This window comes from Triplophysa dalaica, chromosome 9, assembly GCF_015846415.1.
Source record: "Triplophysa dalaica isolate WHDGS20190420 chromosome 9, ASM1584641v1, whole genome shotgun sequence".
In the NCBI taxonomy this organism is placed as follows: Eukaryota; Metazoa; Chordata; class Actinopteri; order Cypriniformes; family Nemacheilidae; genus Triplophysa; species Triplophysa dalaica.
The window spans coordinates 7,795,841-7,811,498 of NC_079550.1; the positions used below are offsets into that span (position 1 = coordinate 7,795,841).

Below are 15,658 nucleotides of genomic sequence, written 5' to 3' on the forward strand. Positions count from 1 at the left end.
GTACTGTCGTGTGATAAACAAAACTATATTCATTGCACAATTTTAGTTTATTAAATACTGTTTGGTAATAATTTATTTTTTGATGTCGAAAGTGCTGACATGAAATACCACTATTACTTGTACGCTGTCATTGGACGGAGCAAGACATGCCTCATCTTTAAACCCTTGAAATTTGCCTTTGACTGCAGTGTCCAGTTCGGTTTGCCCGCATTTATAAGTTTTCGGTAAACATTAAAGGCAGTGAAGTATAATTTATATATAGTTCATAGATTTGCTTGTGCGTAGTAATGTCAGTGTACAGACCGCTGGTGTGTTTGCTTAAGCATGGGACAACACTGAGAATCTGCAGGACAGTCACAACATGGTCACCTGTAGGAGCTGCTTTCAATGCCAAAGTCCAGAGGAGACTAGACCTCTTCCAACAAAATGGGGTATGGGAATACATCTACAACATCTATCTTTTTGATCTCAGTTGCTTAACCCCTAAAGAACAATAATTGTTTATTAGAAAGACCAGTAAAGTTTCCATTAAACCAATACAATTTACATTACAGCCATTATATCAATTAGGATGTTTAGCAGAGATTAAATTATTCAGCATTGATGATGACACACACTGTACACATGCAACAATCTATCGTGTTTGTGTTGATCTCTCAGGGGTTGTTTGGCGTCCCGGAGCTCAGCTCGGTGGAAGGGTTTGAGGTGGTCCAGGACAGAGCCCTGCAGGAGACAGAGCAGTTGGTGCAGAAAGCCTGCAGCTCCCCTCCAGGAGTCGAGACCGTGGAGACATTTGACAAACTATCAGACAGCCTATGCAGAGTGGCAGACCTTGTACAGATTTCCTGATTTTTACAGATTTATAAGACAATATTAGAGCTCTCTTTAAACCCTCGCTTTAAACTTGAAGGCTGTGTAATTTCAATTGAAGAATATCACATAACCTGCTTTTTAAATGTTTAGGCAGACTTCATCAAAGTGGCACACCCTGACCCATCATACAGAGAGGCTGCAGAGAAGACTTGTATAAACATCGGTACTATGGTGGAGAGGTGGGTGGAATTTATACGCAACAGCCTTAAAGAGACAGTTCACCAAAAATCAATTCCTTTATTCACTCTCATGTGGTTCAAAACATGTATATGACTCCTTCTATGTAACACAAAAATATAAAGAAAGAAAGTCATACAGGTTTGAAATGACAAGAGGGTGAATCTTTGATCAAAGAATTTCTATCTATGGGTGTGAAAGGTTTGCATTTTTTAAGAAAGTTGATGTTTGCATCTCTTTGTCCTGCAGGCTCAATACCAATGTTGAATTGTGTAAGAGTCTGAAAGACCTTTTGGATAATGAAGAGATTATGGCTAAGCTTGACCCAGAAAAAAGGTTTGGTCTTATTATTTTGGTAATGACACGCCTCTAAATGTGTTTCCCACTCTGATCCTGAATTAAGGGTTTCACATAAAACAATAAACATAAATGTGTCACAATGCTTATGGTTTTGAAGACAATCCGAGTTTTCATGAGTTTTTGTTTCATTGATACAGAAGAGTAGCTGAACTGTTCATGTTCGACTTTGAGATAAGTGGAATCCATCTGGATGAAAAAAAGGTCAGATTTTCATTCTGTTTCATCCTGATTTACAGAGAATGAAAATAAGTTTGCCCGTGTTTTAAGCTTTAAAAAATAAAGCAAGGCATCTTCACACATTGCTGTTTCTTTAACAGAGGAAAGAAGCAGTGAACCTTAACGTTAAGCTGTTGGATCTGAGCAATCAGTTTATCATGGGCTGTAACATGCCAAACAGAATAGAGAAGCGAGTCCTTCCCGAACACATTCACCAACACTTCAGCAAAGAGGGAAAATACATTCAGATCGGAGGCCTGCATGCCGATGTCCCAGATGACCTGGTACAGTAGATCACTTGTGTCACATGTAGTGAAACAGTTGACTTTATTTTACACTTTAGTAAAGACTTTATCAATACATGGAAGACATTCCCTTTAAGAGATCTAAAGAACACAAAAGAAGATATTTCGAAGAATGTTGGGAAGCAAACAACACTGTCACCCATTGACTTCCATTGAATGGACTCAAAACCATTTCTCAAAATATCTTAATCTATGTTCCACAGAAGAACAAGTGTGAATACGTTTTTATTTTTGTCAGACGCTCTTTAAAGGAAATAATTCATTTTCTGTATAATGTCAAGTGATTTCCTGGTTTGTGCGCATTTGTTTCAGGTAAGAGAGGTTGCGTATAAAATTTTCCTATACCCCAATGCAAATGTGATGCACATACTTGAGGAACTCCTGGCATCTAGAGATAAACTTGCTCGATTGGTCGGTTACGAATCCTACGCACATAGAGCATTAAAGGGAACCATGGCTAAAAGCCCAGGTAAAAAAAAGTTATAATTTCACATGTTCTCTAATCTATTTTCATTTTAAGTGTGTCATTTCTGTACCACTAGCATCACCAAAAAAATAAAAGTTATAAAAAAATAGCAGAAATAATTGAAAACAATTCTTTAAAGGCCTTCCTTTATTGTGTTTCAACAGAGGCAGTCATGAACTTCTTACAGCTGCTCACAGACAAGCTCTCAGACAGGTTAACTCTCTCTTCATTAATTGTCATTTAAATTTATCAGATCATAAAATAAATACATGCTGTGCTCCATTTGTGTTTTATTAAAGATTGAACCTGCATTATTGCCTCATTTTATTATAGTGGATGTCATTTTGTCTTTCACCACTAGATGTCATTGTCACCTATAGTCTGGGTTGCTTTTATAAGTAACAGCAGACAGTTATGACCATTAAAGAGATGTTTTAATTTGCTGTAGGACATCAAAGGATTTTGAAATGATGAGGGACATGAAGGCAAAACTCAACCCCAGAAATCCTGTAAGCCTCATCATATCAATGTTATGTTGTTAATGTCAGAATTGCACAATTTAAAGTGCATAGTTCACCCAAAAATAACAATTCTGTTGTGAATTACTCAACCTCACGTTCTTCCAATCCGTATAAATTTCTTTATTTTGTTGAACACAAAGAATTCTTAAAAGATATTCGGAATTCCATTAAAATGTTCTAAATTATTCCAAATATTTTCTTTTCAGTTCATCAGAACAAAAAGATATATATAATAGTTATTTCTACTATGGTAGTCAATAGTGCCCCAGAAATCTTAGTAGCTTACATTCTTTCAAATATCTTTCTTTGTGTTCAACCAAACAAAGAAATGTATACAGGTTTGGAACAACTAGAGAGGGAGTAATTCATGACAGACTTTTCATTTTTGGTGAACTATCCATCTAAAACCATATAATAATAGCGTTTTAGGTAGGAAATAATTAAAAGATTTTGCTTTGTAGGAATTAATGCCATGGGATCAACCGTACTTCAGTGGTGTGATTCGTGCTGAAAGGTAAGAAACATGAGAAAGCATGAAGTGAAGTGTGCAATTGTTTGCTCTTATGTAGTTCCAAATCTATGGCCTACTTCTGTGGAACACAAAGGGAAATATTATTATATTTTATCACAGGATGATTTTATGTAAAAAACTGTAAACAACAAATAAATACTGTAGCAAGGTTTGCACAGGCTGGGTCACATTTTTCCTTTATAATACTCACCCCACCGAGAGAGAATAATCATACTGTACATATACCACAAAATCACAGAAACCTAACAGGCACCGCTCACCTTATGAAAATGTGGTAAGTTTATGTTTTGTCCTGGTAGGTTCAACATTGAGCCAAGTCTGTACAGTCCGTATTTCTCGCTGGGAGCGTGTATGGAAGGTCTAAACAGTGTTTTTACACATTTGTTCGGTGTGTCACTAATGGCTGAGCAGTCCAGCTTGGGGGAGGTCTGGAGCGATGACGTACGCAAGCTGGTGAGTCCACGGTTCGGTGCTGGGCCCGCTCAACATTTGATTATTAACCCTTAAATCACCGTAATCATGTAAACTTCGAATTTAAGCTCATCCTCAGGCCCCAGGATGATTTGAGTTCACTTCCTTCCGAATTTCACATGCCATTTTGAATTGCGCCCTCAGGCTGTGGTGCACGAAACCGAGGGGTTGCTGGGATACATTTACTGTGACTTCTTCTACAGACCGGACAAACCCCACCAGGTAGTTTCTCACCAGCTTCTCAATTATTTGACTTCATACACTTAAAACAAGATTGTATTTGTAAAAGGGTTTGGCTGAGGACAGTTGTGGTGATACCTTTCCAAGCATTAGTTTAATTTTTGTGTTCTCCTTCAGGACTGTCATTTCACCATCCGCGGCGGGCGACTCTTGGACGATGGGCAGTATCAGCTGCCAGTGGTTGTTCTGATGCTAAACCTCCCTCAACCCACTCGCTCCGCTCCCACGCTCCTCAGCCCCGGCATGATGGAAAACCTCTTCCACGAGATGGGCCACGCCATGCACTCCATGCTGGGACGCACACGCTACCAACACGTGACGGGTACAGCTGTGACCACAAAGTCAACCATGTATCGGCAATGTTTCTCTTTGGTCCTTAGTTTTTTTAGATAAGGGGGAAACTTGGGATTATTAGGGAGCCAATAGTCAGGCGATGTTGATACAGTTATTGATGCATCTATCTTATGTCTGTTATCAGGAGTGTTATCGGTAGTTTTGGTATCCCTGTTTTTGATTATTTTAGGTATCCTGGATTAATGTATGAGGAGGAATGCTTTATTTTGTTTTAGGAACACGATGCGCAACCGATTTCGCGGAGGTACCTTCTATTTTAATGGAGTACTTTGCCACAGATTATCGTGTGATCAACCAGTTTGCCCGTCACTATCAGACAGGACAGGTACTACTGGGATGCTCATTTACTAGCAGTAAATGCTGAAGTTTGGTATTTATTATGTTTTTGTATAATTTCTCATAGCCTTTACCACAGAGCATGGTGGCTCGCCTTTGTGAGTCCAAGAAGGTCTGTGGAGCTGCAGATACTCAACTTCAGGTATCAGATGGTCAAAAAGCAGAGCATATGTATGAAGTTCTTTCAGCCGCAGACCACCAAAAATATATTTTGAAGAATGTCGGTAACCAAACAACGGTGGTACCCATTCGCTTGCATTTGTTTTGTTTTTATAGAACTGAATGAGTACCGCAAGAGTTTGGTTACTATGACATTCTTCAAAATATCTTCCTTTGTGTTATGCAGAAGAAAGATAGTCATACAGGTTTGAAATGACAACCTTAATTTTGATGACTGAATTTTCCCTTTACTATCCCTTTAAGTTTTAAATAGTGATGACTTAAATAAGACGTTTGGACAAAACTGATAGCTGATTGTATTTTCAGTATTTGCCATCATATAAAAGTATAAGCCGGTACATTTGTAATTTATAAAAAACAACAATAGAAACTAGTTGATACTACACTTTACATTAAAATCAGGCATTATAAAGTATAATATGGAATAAATCATCTTTATAACAGTCTCATAACATTTACATATCCATTTATAATTTTTCACAAATGTTAGATATCAGTTCAGTAAATCTGTCAGAGTTTACGGTTTACAATTTGGAAAAAATATTACTTTTCATTTGCTTCCATTATTGTCACTTTAGACCATTACTAATAATTCAACAACAAATAATGCTATAGTTACATTTATTTTGCATACAGCTTGTATGTATTTGTAAATAATAAGCACACATTTCTGTTTTTCATAGGTTTTCTATGCAGTCCTGGATCAAGTTTATCACGGAAAGCCAAAAAATCAATCAACAACCGATATTTTGATAGACATGCAAAAGAAGTATTATGGTCTTCCCTACATCACCAATACAGTAAGTGTTTGTGAATGATATCACTTTACAATTTTAAGAATTCATATATTTACAAAATCCAGTTTAAGACATTTTTGATGGAAAGTGTATGGAGTTTTCCCATCATTTCTAATGATTTATTAGTTAATAACTATCATCCACAAATGTGCAAAAAGCACATCGCAGTGTACATGACGTAGGTGGTCTGTTGAGCAGAAATAAACTGGATCATTGCAGTTTTCAAGTTAATAATTGTTTGGGAATCATTTCTCGGCTAATCCTTAAAACATCGTATAAGACCTTGTAAAGTACAAAAACACATCAACAAACCGAGGTAGCTTAGTTTGTTGGCTCTTTCCTTTACTGTACTGTTATACGGTACATAATTCACAACCGCTACACAGTTGCATGATTAAAATGCTTGTCCTCCTCTTCCCGTCCCTGTTTGGGGACCTCTTCCAAAATAACAAAGCGGAGATATACTTTGAAGAATCACTCCTCGGGGGAAATATTTGAAACTCTTCTTTCATGAAACGTTTTCTGAGGTAGAGAAATGTTTTTCTCAGCTCTTTAGCAGCTGTAGAGATGGTCGTTTGGGAGCTGGAGTGATATAAAACGCATATTTTACTTCAGAATTGCCTTCATAAACCATTCCTCCTGGCCTGTAATTATGTGGAGCCACTGGGAATCAAGTCTCCCCGACTCCAAATACTCCCCCTCGCTTTAATTGCTTCAGTTGTAATGTCTTTACCATCCTCTAAATCACCCCCCCATCCTGCCAACCTCCCACTTTTTATCCATTAAAGCTCCTTCTCACAGGAACTCGGCTAATAGTGTGCGTGTGTGTTTTTTGTTCCTGTAGGAGGCAAATTTGAGTGACGACTATACAACAATCTTCCTTTAGTTCAGATGGACTTAAAACAGTTTTTCATCTGCAACTCTTTATTCTCTATTGATGTATATAAGCTGTTTTGACTTTTTTATTGTACAGTATGGATGTGAAACGTTGTCATTTCGGAAGAAAATGTGACATCATGATTTTGGAATTGGCTTGTCAGTTTTGCCTGCTTTTTCCATATTTTGTTGTCCACCAGGAACTCATCTCAAGACCGATTCTCTTTGAAACTATTATTTTAACAGATACCACAAGATTATGGTCAATGATGGAGCGAGTTAGTATTTGCAATTATTCAGCTTTTGTTGGCATTTGTTCAGTTTACAGAGACATTTAATTGCGTTTTAGTAGATAATGTCAACCGTTTAAAACATGGAGCAGATGTTGCGGATATTATGGAGAATTGGCTCTCAGCGTTACATTCCTCCGGTCATACAGATGCATGATGGGACACCAAAGTGTTTCAGACGCTCTGCTTTTGCTCCGGCATTAGGACATTATTGCTGAACTTAATATGCATCAACATTAATATTTATATTGTATATTAATATTGTTAATTTTACATTATTTCTATATCTTTACATGTAACTCATTTCGTATTGTATGTGTTACAGACAGAAATAATACTGTAAATCATGTGGCTTAATGAGCAAAACTTTATTCAGTAAATGATAAAACCCTAACAACTACCCTCGCAACCACCCTCATTTTTTACCTTATTCATATTTGTTATTAATGCAATATCGCATGAGTAGGAGTGTATGTTGTGTTCTTATATCTGCATGGCAGTGATTGCCTCCGGCACTCGGCCTTGTACCTCTGGACTAATCACAGCCATGAAGATATAAGAACACTACATACACGACTACGAGAGCGATATTGCATTTATACAACAACTCGACGGCACAAGTTTGTAGATAAATCAGAAACAACATCGGTGTTTATTTAAAACCCTTAGGTTTTCAAAGGATATGGGGAAACTACTTTCCACTTTACATTGCTCTATGAGACGATGCCAAGTGCATGTGTTTACGTTACTATTTTGCTCACACTGCCACCTACTGTACCAGGATGTGCAACCCCAAAGGTTCATGAGGTTTTAGCCGCAGTGTTATTTTTATGTCAGGCTTTTTCTAATTTGTCCAAATCTGCAGATGTAACGGCTGCACTTCTTGAAATGTGACCTGTTGATGTCTTTTTTCAGCCTCTTCTTCATCTGATGAGCTTTCATAGCTGATATCCAATGAAATATTGTTTATAAAGGTAACGTTTGCCATATCTCTTAGCTACTTGTAGACTAACTAGCTTTGTGGCGGAGTGATACAAACAGTCAGTGAAGCGGTTCAACGGTCAGTTCACGTGATGATCCTGGTGGAATATCTCACGGCCAATCAGATTCGAGAACCATGGAGAACTGATGTATAATTGTTTACATAACACAGACTTAAGGTATAGTGTACCCAAATATACAAATTTTGTCATTTATTCACCCTCATATCTTTCAAAACGTGTATTTGTGGAACATATTTTATATTTAAAGAAGATATTTTGAGGAATGTCTCATGTTCATACAATGACAGTCAACGTGGAATAGGATTGTTTGATTTCCAGCTTTCTTCAAAATATCTTCTTTTGTTTTCTGCAGAAAAAAGAAAATCATACAGGTTTGCAATGACACGAGGGTGAATGAATAATGGGTAAACTAACCCTTTAAAAATACAATGGAGTTGCAGTGATGGCTAAAGGAAAGCATGGTTATACCAAAGTACAGAACTTTTAGTCCTTATTTTTACCGTGAGGCTTTCATGAATCCTTCTCTAAGCTTAGAGTTCTTGTTAATGTACATTGTGAAGTATCTTGTGGCCAGTCAGCAGTTGAAATATTTCCCAAACTCTTTTAGCAGATTTTAGGTGAGTGTTTTTAGTATTGTAGCTGCTGTTCTTGGCTCATGTTTAACGTTCAGATGTTACGGCTCTCAGCAAGAGTGCCTTACGGCTTATTGAAGACATTAGGGACCATATGGGACCTGTCACACTGCTGCTGCGGGCCTTACAGGTCTTGATCGGAGTCATCCAGCTATAATGCAATATCCCCATACTGCTGTGTAATTGATCCGGATCTCTTTAGCAGTCCTGATAAGAAAATAGATCTATGGGCATAGTAGATCTCAGGAAACACATTGACTGATATTTAATTAACTATTTAAATAAACAAATAGCTTGAAAAAAATATACAATATAAGAGAGAGTGAGATGGTTTCAGGTCAGATTTGGATGCGTGTATCATGGCATCAGGAGCACCATTGCTCAACATGTCAGCTACCGCTTAAAGGGATAGTTCACCAAAAATGAAAATTCTGTCATCATTGACTACCATAGTTGGAAGGATTAAATGCTAGTCAAAGGTGCCCGAGAACTCTTTGTTTTCCCAAATTCTTCAATGTTTTTTCATCTATGGTAGTGGATAATGTCCCAGAACTGAACAATTGCTAACATTCTTCCAAATATCTTTCTCTTTGTTCATTGGAACAAAGACATTTATACAGATTAAATTATGACAGATTTTGTTTTTTTGGATGAACTCTCCCTTTAAATTATTGGAACGGTAGTCATGTGAAATGTCTTATCTGTTGTGAAAGCTATAAAAAAAAAATATTTTGCATGTTTAATACCTAGCTGAGCCGATTCAGTATTGGCTGTGGCATTTACTTCAGATTTAAACTGATGTTATCTCATGCCAACAGGCTTTGTAGGCTAGCCCCTATTTACTAGTGTTTGACTTGCAGTTTTCCACAGGGAGAAGGATACCACGGGCATCTAAGCACGTCTCTGTTTCACAGCGTCATGTTTGAACCACTCGGCTCTTTAAACATGATTTAAGTCTTTGTTTATAATCCAAAGTATTTCCTGACTCGCATCCACCTAAAACATCACCTCTGTCAGAGGAAAGCCGCCCTGGGAACGAGGGGTCACTTGTTTTATAAACTAGGAAATGGATTGTATAAATGATAAACATTTCAAACAAACCCCCTTCTCCAAGTATTAAACAGTGTAACTGTGTCACAAACGTAAAGTTTACCTGAAATTGGGGTTATTAGTTTTTCTTTTGATATATTCTCATGAATGTTGTGGACCTGAAGTCATATTTGATCAATCACGTACCTTGACTAAGATTAAACTGGGACATGTTTGTCGTTATTTCACCTGCATCTGTCTCTGCAGGCCTGGCAGCTGAGGTTCAGTCATCTCATCGGATACGGGGCCAAATATTACTCATACCTGATGTCACGTGCCGTGGCCTCCATGGTGTGGAAGCAGTGTTTCTACAAAGACCCCTTAAACAGGTTTGTGAGATCAATGCTGCTATCACTGCAGCGCCCGGGGAGCAAGTGGGGCACCCCAGTCGTTACCCGCCGGACCTGAGAATCGAACCAGCTCGAGTCCGACTCTTTATCCATTAGGCCACGACTGCCCCCAAACATGTTCACTAGGTTTTAAGTGTTTTTAGGGTTTTAAAGTTTAAGAATGAAGCTTCTACGCTAACACAAATGGACTAAAGAAACACATCTTTAATTGAGATTTTACGGGATGTTTAAAAACACTTCCATATCTAAACTACTCCTGTGGTTTTCTTTACAAGCACTAGCTTTTGTTTAGACAGTTTTGGACATGCCATGCCATTCGAGAAGGTTTATGGTCTTGGATTGTGGGAACGATGCTGGTAGTGTAATATAAACCTGTTTCTGCTCACGCTGTTGCAGGGAAACCGGAGAGCGTTACCGCAGAGAGATGCTGGCGCACGGGGGAGGGAAAGAGCCCATGCTGATGGTGGAAGGTAAGCAAACAATCTGCTTTAAAATTAAGGATCTGTGGAGTTCAGGAGGAGACTCAAGTCTGTTATAGGAGAGGATGAAGAGAACGTTAGTGAAACTGAAATCAAATTTGTTTACATGTTAACATTTGTAAAACACGTTACTGGTATTGTTAGGAATGATTCATCAATGTGCGTTATTTCAAAAGACTAAAAGTTTTTATAATTTTTCATCAACGTGAAATAACTCTAAAACCTGTTTTGGTTGATGGGATAAATGGAAAGAGATTCTTGTGTGTGAACTTAACTTTCGGGCTTCTATGAATCGACCCTAGAAGACTCAAAAGTGAGTGCAAGAAACGTTGCAATGCTTTCCATTCTGGAACGGTTAACCAGATTTCATCTAGTCAGTTTCCTGATGGATAACATCAATACCTGCCCAAACTTCTTCAATTTCCTCATCATCTTAGACTTCAATTTTTACAGTCCTATGCCCATTTAGTTTTTTGACCCACTCTATTGCTTCGGTCTATAAATTGACATTATTTAAAATATTTCTGTTCATTAAAATCAATTAACATTTAGGCTGAAATAGTAATTGAAAAATACAATTATGAAATGGAAAAAACATAAAAACTGAATAAAAAATAAAGTAGACCGAAATAGCAATAATAAAAAAATCAAGCTAAAGTCTCAGAATCAAATTATTAGTTAATGAGCATCAAAGTTTTATTTTAGTCATTCATTACAGTACGATCTTCGATTTAGCATTGCTCAGTATTAAAAATATCAAGGTTTTATTTTCACAGAATGTTCTTTCCTTTATTTAGGAAGATTTTATTTAGAAAATAGTAAATCAGTAAAAACTGTTTTTGAGCTGGGTTTTCACAGACTGGGTTACAAATATGTAACACACAACCAATAAAAAGCACACAACAAAATTGAGAGGGCCTCCCGCAACCCTCTGTTCCTCTGTGCCGGGCTTCAAGAACGGGCCCGGTGGAACAGGAGCCTGGCCGGCTCCCAGACCTCCGGTGCTGAAAAGTTTAGACTGGATTAGATGGCGTAGTGTAGAAAGGGATGAATCCGCTATTCTGACTGAGGCCCTGTGTTCTCCAGCCACGGGCAGCACAGAGATGTCTTTCATGGCCCACGGCTTTCCCAGGGACTTTTACTTTAGCACCAAAGGACAGAGTGAAAGATAATAGCACACTCGAGAACCTGGATGCTGAGATATCAGCACTTCGAGACAGGAGCTGGGATGTTACGATGTGAAGTTTCATTCGATTGGGTGTTAGGGTGAAGCACAGTAAAGTAATGTAAACACTTCAAACGTGTTTGTTAGCATGACTCAGATGATGTTATAAATGACATCGAGTTAAACTGCATGATCCTGGGCGTTTGGGCGAACATGTGAATCAGCAAGTTTGTTACGGGTTGACAAATGTTTTTGACAGGTTTCATGAGTGCAGATGAAGCAATAGTGTTTTAGAAACGTCCTCATAAATCTTCGAAACGTTCTGCTTTTGAGGGCCTTTCGTTTTAATTACAAAGTCAGCTTTCGGGTAGATCAGAAGGTTATTGCTTGCAACTCGTAACATGTTTCAAATAGTTACAGACGCAGGCATGGAGTTACCAGAAAATCTCTTCAGCTGTCGGCAAGGCGGCTGTAATTATCCTCTTAATCTTTAAATGTTGCTCAACCCATTGAAGCCCTGGCTGAATGAGAAGAAAAGAAACCCCAAAACCACGACCTGCATACTAAAACCTGTGAAATGAACGATTTACATCACATAATCGTGACTTGATATTTTATAGTTTAATGTAGATTGTTTATTTGACCTCTCAGTTACCCTCCTCGCGAGAAACCCAAATCAGGGCAACCCGAGTCGTGTTTCACCATGTCTGGCTTTGCCTGCATAACCGCACAGCTTCAAGGCGTGGCGCGTACGGCAGGAGCCAAGGAACGGTGTTTAAACTGGGATTAATCCAGGCAAGATGAGTCTGCCTGGCTCACATTGATGTTGAGTATTTCATCCTCCTCCAATCAAAGTCTTCGGCTGTTTCGTCCAATCAGAGAGCGCGTGCTCATCCTCTTGTGTTCTGCCGATAAATGAACGGCAGGTGCTTGAAGAGGAATTTAGGCTATTGTTTCTGTGGTTGACCTTCATTTGAAAGCACACACAGCTGGGTTAGCAAGGGCAACTTGTAATAAAAACTCTTTTGGTTTCTCATAAAAATAGAATGCAGCTGTGTTCATGGATCACTCCATCCGGCTCTGTGTGTTTTCCTGGAGGATGTTTGATGTTGCTATAGTATAATTATTGTTCTTCTATGGTTGGGTTAGAAAATAATGGAGGGTTTGTACATAATGAGTTGACCTTGAAGGGACGGTTCACTCATAAAATACAAATTCTCTCATTAAGTACTCCAGACATGTGTACATTATTTTGTCCGGTTGGACACCAAAGAAAGATATTTGGAAGAATGTTAACAACTGACAGTTCTAGGGCATCATTGCACACACTACATCGTAGTGTTTAACACAAGAATATATTTTGAGGAATGTTGGCAGTTCTGGGGCACCATCGACTACCATTTAATTTTTTTACAGTTGGAACAACTTGAGGAGGAAAAATCCATGACCCCATTTTGGGGTGAAATTTGGATTAAAGTGCCAATGTATACATATTAAAGGGATAATTAACCCACAATTAAAATTCTGTCATCATTCTGTCACCTCATGTAAATTCAAAGCTGTATTTTTGAAGAATGTGGGTAAATGGACATCACCGGCATTCATTCACTTCTATTGTATGGAGACAAAACCAATGCAAGTCAATGGGGGCAGTCGCTGTTTGGTTACTGACATTCATCAAAATATCTTCTTTTGTATTCTGCGGAAGAAAGGAAGTCACGCTGGTTTGAAATGACAAGAGGGTGAGCAAGGGACTGGATTTTCTGATACATAAGATGCCTAGTGGACCTCTGACACCAAACTGTGGATCTCTGATACAGATCAGAATTTACAATTGCCGCACAATCATTTTTTCATCAAAAGAAAAAGCCACTGGGTATTTTAGTAAAAGGGGCCTGGATTGGACACTATTCTAAATCTCCTTTGGAGTGATTTCAGGAAATTGCAGTCATTATGGAAAGTACTTGTGAAGCTTGAGACAACTTGAAGATTTTGTTCAGTCTGATGTTAGAGCCACAAAAGCTCTTTTCGGTACGTTCACAAAATGCCCTCATGCCTTGAAACCATAACAAACTGTCTGCATGTCACCTTCACGCCTTAATGAAGTAGATCAGAGAGCAGCAGGTGTGGGGCTATTTTGACAGTCATTTAATACTGATTCATTTACAACCTGCTGCTTTTTCAAAATGATCTCTTATTTCCCTTAGGGGTCCCAGTTAGCCAAGACAGTTGCTAAATCAGTTGTTTAGCCTTTTTGTAGTTTTTATCGGACGGTACAGTGAAGAAACATAGGAATCGAGGGGATCAGGGGAGCTGACCGCTAAATCAGTTGTAAACTAAAGCTTTTTACACATAGACCTTTAGCTAAGCACATTCACTTCTGTATTTTTGGGTTATAAATATATTTTTAAGAAAGGAAAAAATATTTTGGCTTGTGTTATTGCTGCGAAATAGGCATTGAAAGGTGATCAGGTTATCATCATTTTATTTTACGACTACCTTCTACAAAACATAAAATACAGTATGCATGAAATATTGACTGAAAAAGTGTATTAGCATATAGAAACGGCACAAAATGTACAGTAGGTTTCCCGGATCGGCCATTAAACACTGTTGCTGTGGACAGTGATTATTTAGAAATATCAGAACTCTGAATTTCAAGTTTAATCAGTAAAGAGGGTATTTTTACGCATTTATAAAGATGTACACATTGAGTTTGTGGGTCAGTGTTTGTTGGATGAGTTTTTAGTTTGTTACTAGACTGGTGTGTAAAGCCCTTGCTGTGGACTTGGACTCCTTTACGTGTGTGTGTGTGTGTGTGCGCGCATGTGAGTTGACCCATACAGGAAATGGGGGAAGGGAGGAGGGACTATTTACATTGGCAGCTCTACAAGGGGAAATGAGCGGACTTCAAAGCATCAGTGTGGAGGAATTGTAAAATGAGAGCGCACAGTTTAGCAACACACACCAACAGTTGACTGCGCTGCACAGATGATACATTTCAGTGTGTGCAATATGATAGTGTTATTTTAAAATCTGACCCGGAGAAAAATAACACCTACTCTTTTTTTATTGACAGTGTGAAGTAAATATAAGTGTTCATACATCCTTATCTAAACATTGTAATATTTTACATTTAAAAAACGTGAGATATAAATTTTTCCATGTGTTTGAGTCTATCTATACACTAACATACTTGTAATTTGTTTACATATACAGTATGCATACATAGACTCCTCTCCATCTCTCACTCTGTCCTGTCAAATAAAAGCTTGAAAAATCATTTAAGTCATAATTTGACATAAGAAAACTAGTACTGTTGTAAAGCTGTCAAGCATCATAAAATATATTTCACGGTGATGAAACTTGAGTGTGAGGAACAGTAACGGCTGGAATTTACTCCTCTTGTTTCACGTTCAGGCATGTTGCAGAAAAGACCCTCCATCGAGGACTTTGTGAACGCACTCGTCTCTGACCTGGAGCCTGACTTTGAAACCTTCATCATGGACTCGGAGGGCTGAACTGCCGTTGAAGGATGGGTTGTGGAAATCCCTGCTTTGGATTCGTCATGTTGGGCGGTACAGAACTTTAAAAGACTGAATGAAATTACTAATGTCCATGTCCCAAGAAGGATCTGGAATTTAATGTTGATGATTTCAGAAAACCAATGGGGGACATGTCTGAGGCTCACATTTGATACCCAAGTCATAAGAAATTGTATTCAGCCTATTATAAGAACTATTAAGGCTTTTTAACATTACTTTTTATGATAAAATATTACTGTAATATTGTAGTAACAACCATTGAAAAGAAGAATTACGTAAAGATTTTGGTGAAATTGTTATCCTTGGTTTCCAGCTGCATCAAGAACTACGAAATGTGTATATATGACAAATTGTGTATAATAAAAAGTCGTTTATATGCATTACTGTTTTACAGACTGAG

General features: G+C 38.1%; 1 protein-coding gene across 1 annotated transcript; it reads left to right on the forward strand.

Moving 5' to 3' along the window:
* The first annotated feature begins 108 nt into the window (after positions 1–108).
* On the forward strand, positions 109–15,646 carry mipepa (mitochondrial intermediate peptidase a). The gene is made up of 19 exons (XM_056756416.1): positions 109–431; positions 661–834; positions 964–1,052; positions 1,300–1,386; positions 1,548–1,611; positions 1,728–1,910; positions 2,244–2,400; positions 2,562–2,610; positions 2,846–2,906; positions 3,380–3,432; positions 3,750–3,903; positions 4,066–4,143; positions 4,279–4,483; positions 4,731–4,840; positions 4,919–4,993; positions 5,715–5,831; positions 9,927–10,048; positions 10,466–10,539; positions 15,134–15,646. The coding sequence occupies exons 1-19, from the start codon at positions 288–290 to the stop codon at positions 15,232–15,234; spliced, it is 2,097 nt and encodes a 698-aa protein (XP_056612394.1). The 5' UTR covers positions 109–287; the 3' UTR covers positions 15,235–15,646.
* The last annotated feature ends 12 nt before the right edge of the window (positions 15,647–15,658 follow it).

What these genes read in the sequence shown, in the direction of transcription:
- mipepa (XM_056756416.1), top strand. Translation starts at nt 288, where the DNA reads ATGTCAGTGTACAGACCGCTGGTGTGTTTGCTTAAGCATGGGACAACA. An exon ending in CCGATGTCCCAGATGACCTG is followed by an intron (nt 1,911 to 2,243) that starts GTACAGTAGATC and finishes CATTTGTTTCAG; the next exon opens with GTAAGAGAGGTTGCGTATAA. An exon ending in GACCGGACAAACCCCACCAG is followed by an intron (nt 4,144 to 4,278) that starts GTAGTTTCTCAC and finishes GTTCTCCTTCAG; the next exon opens with GACTGTCATTTCACCATCCG.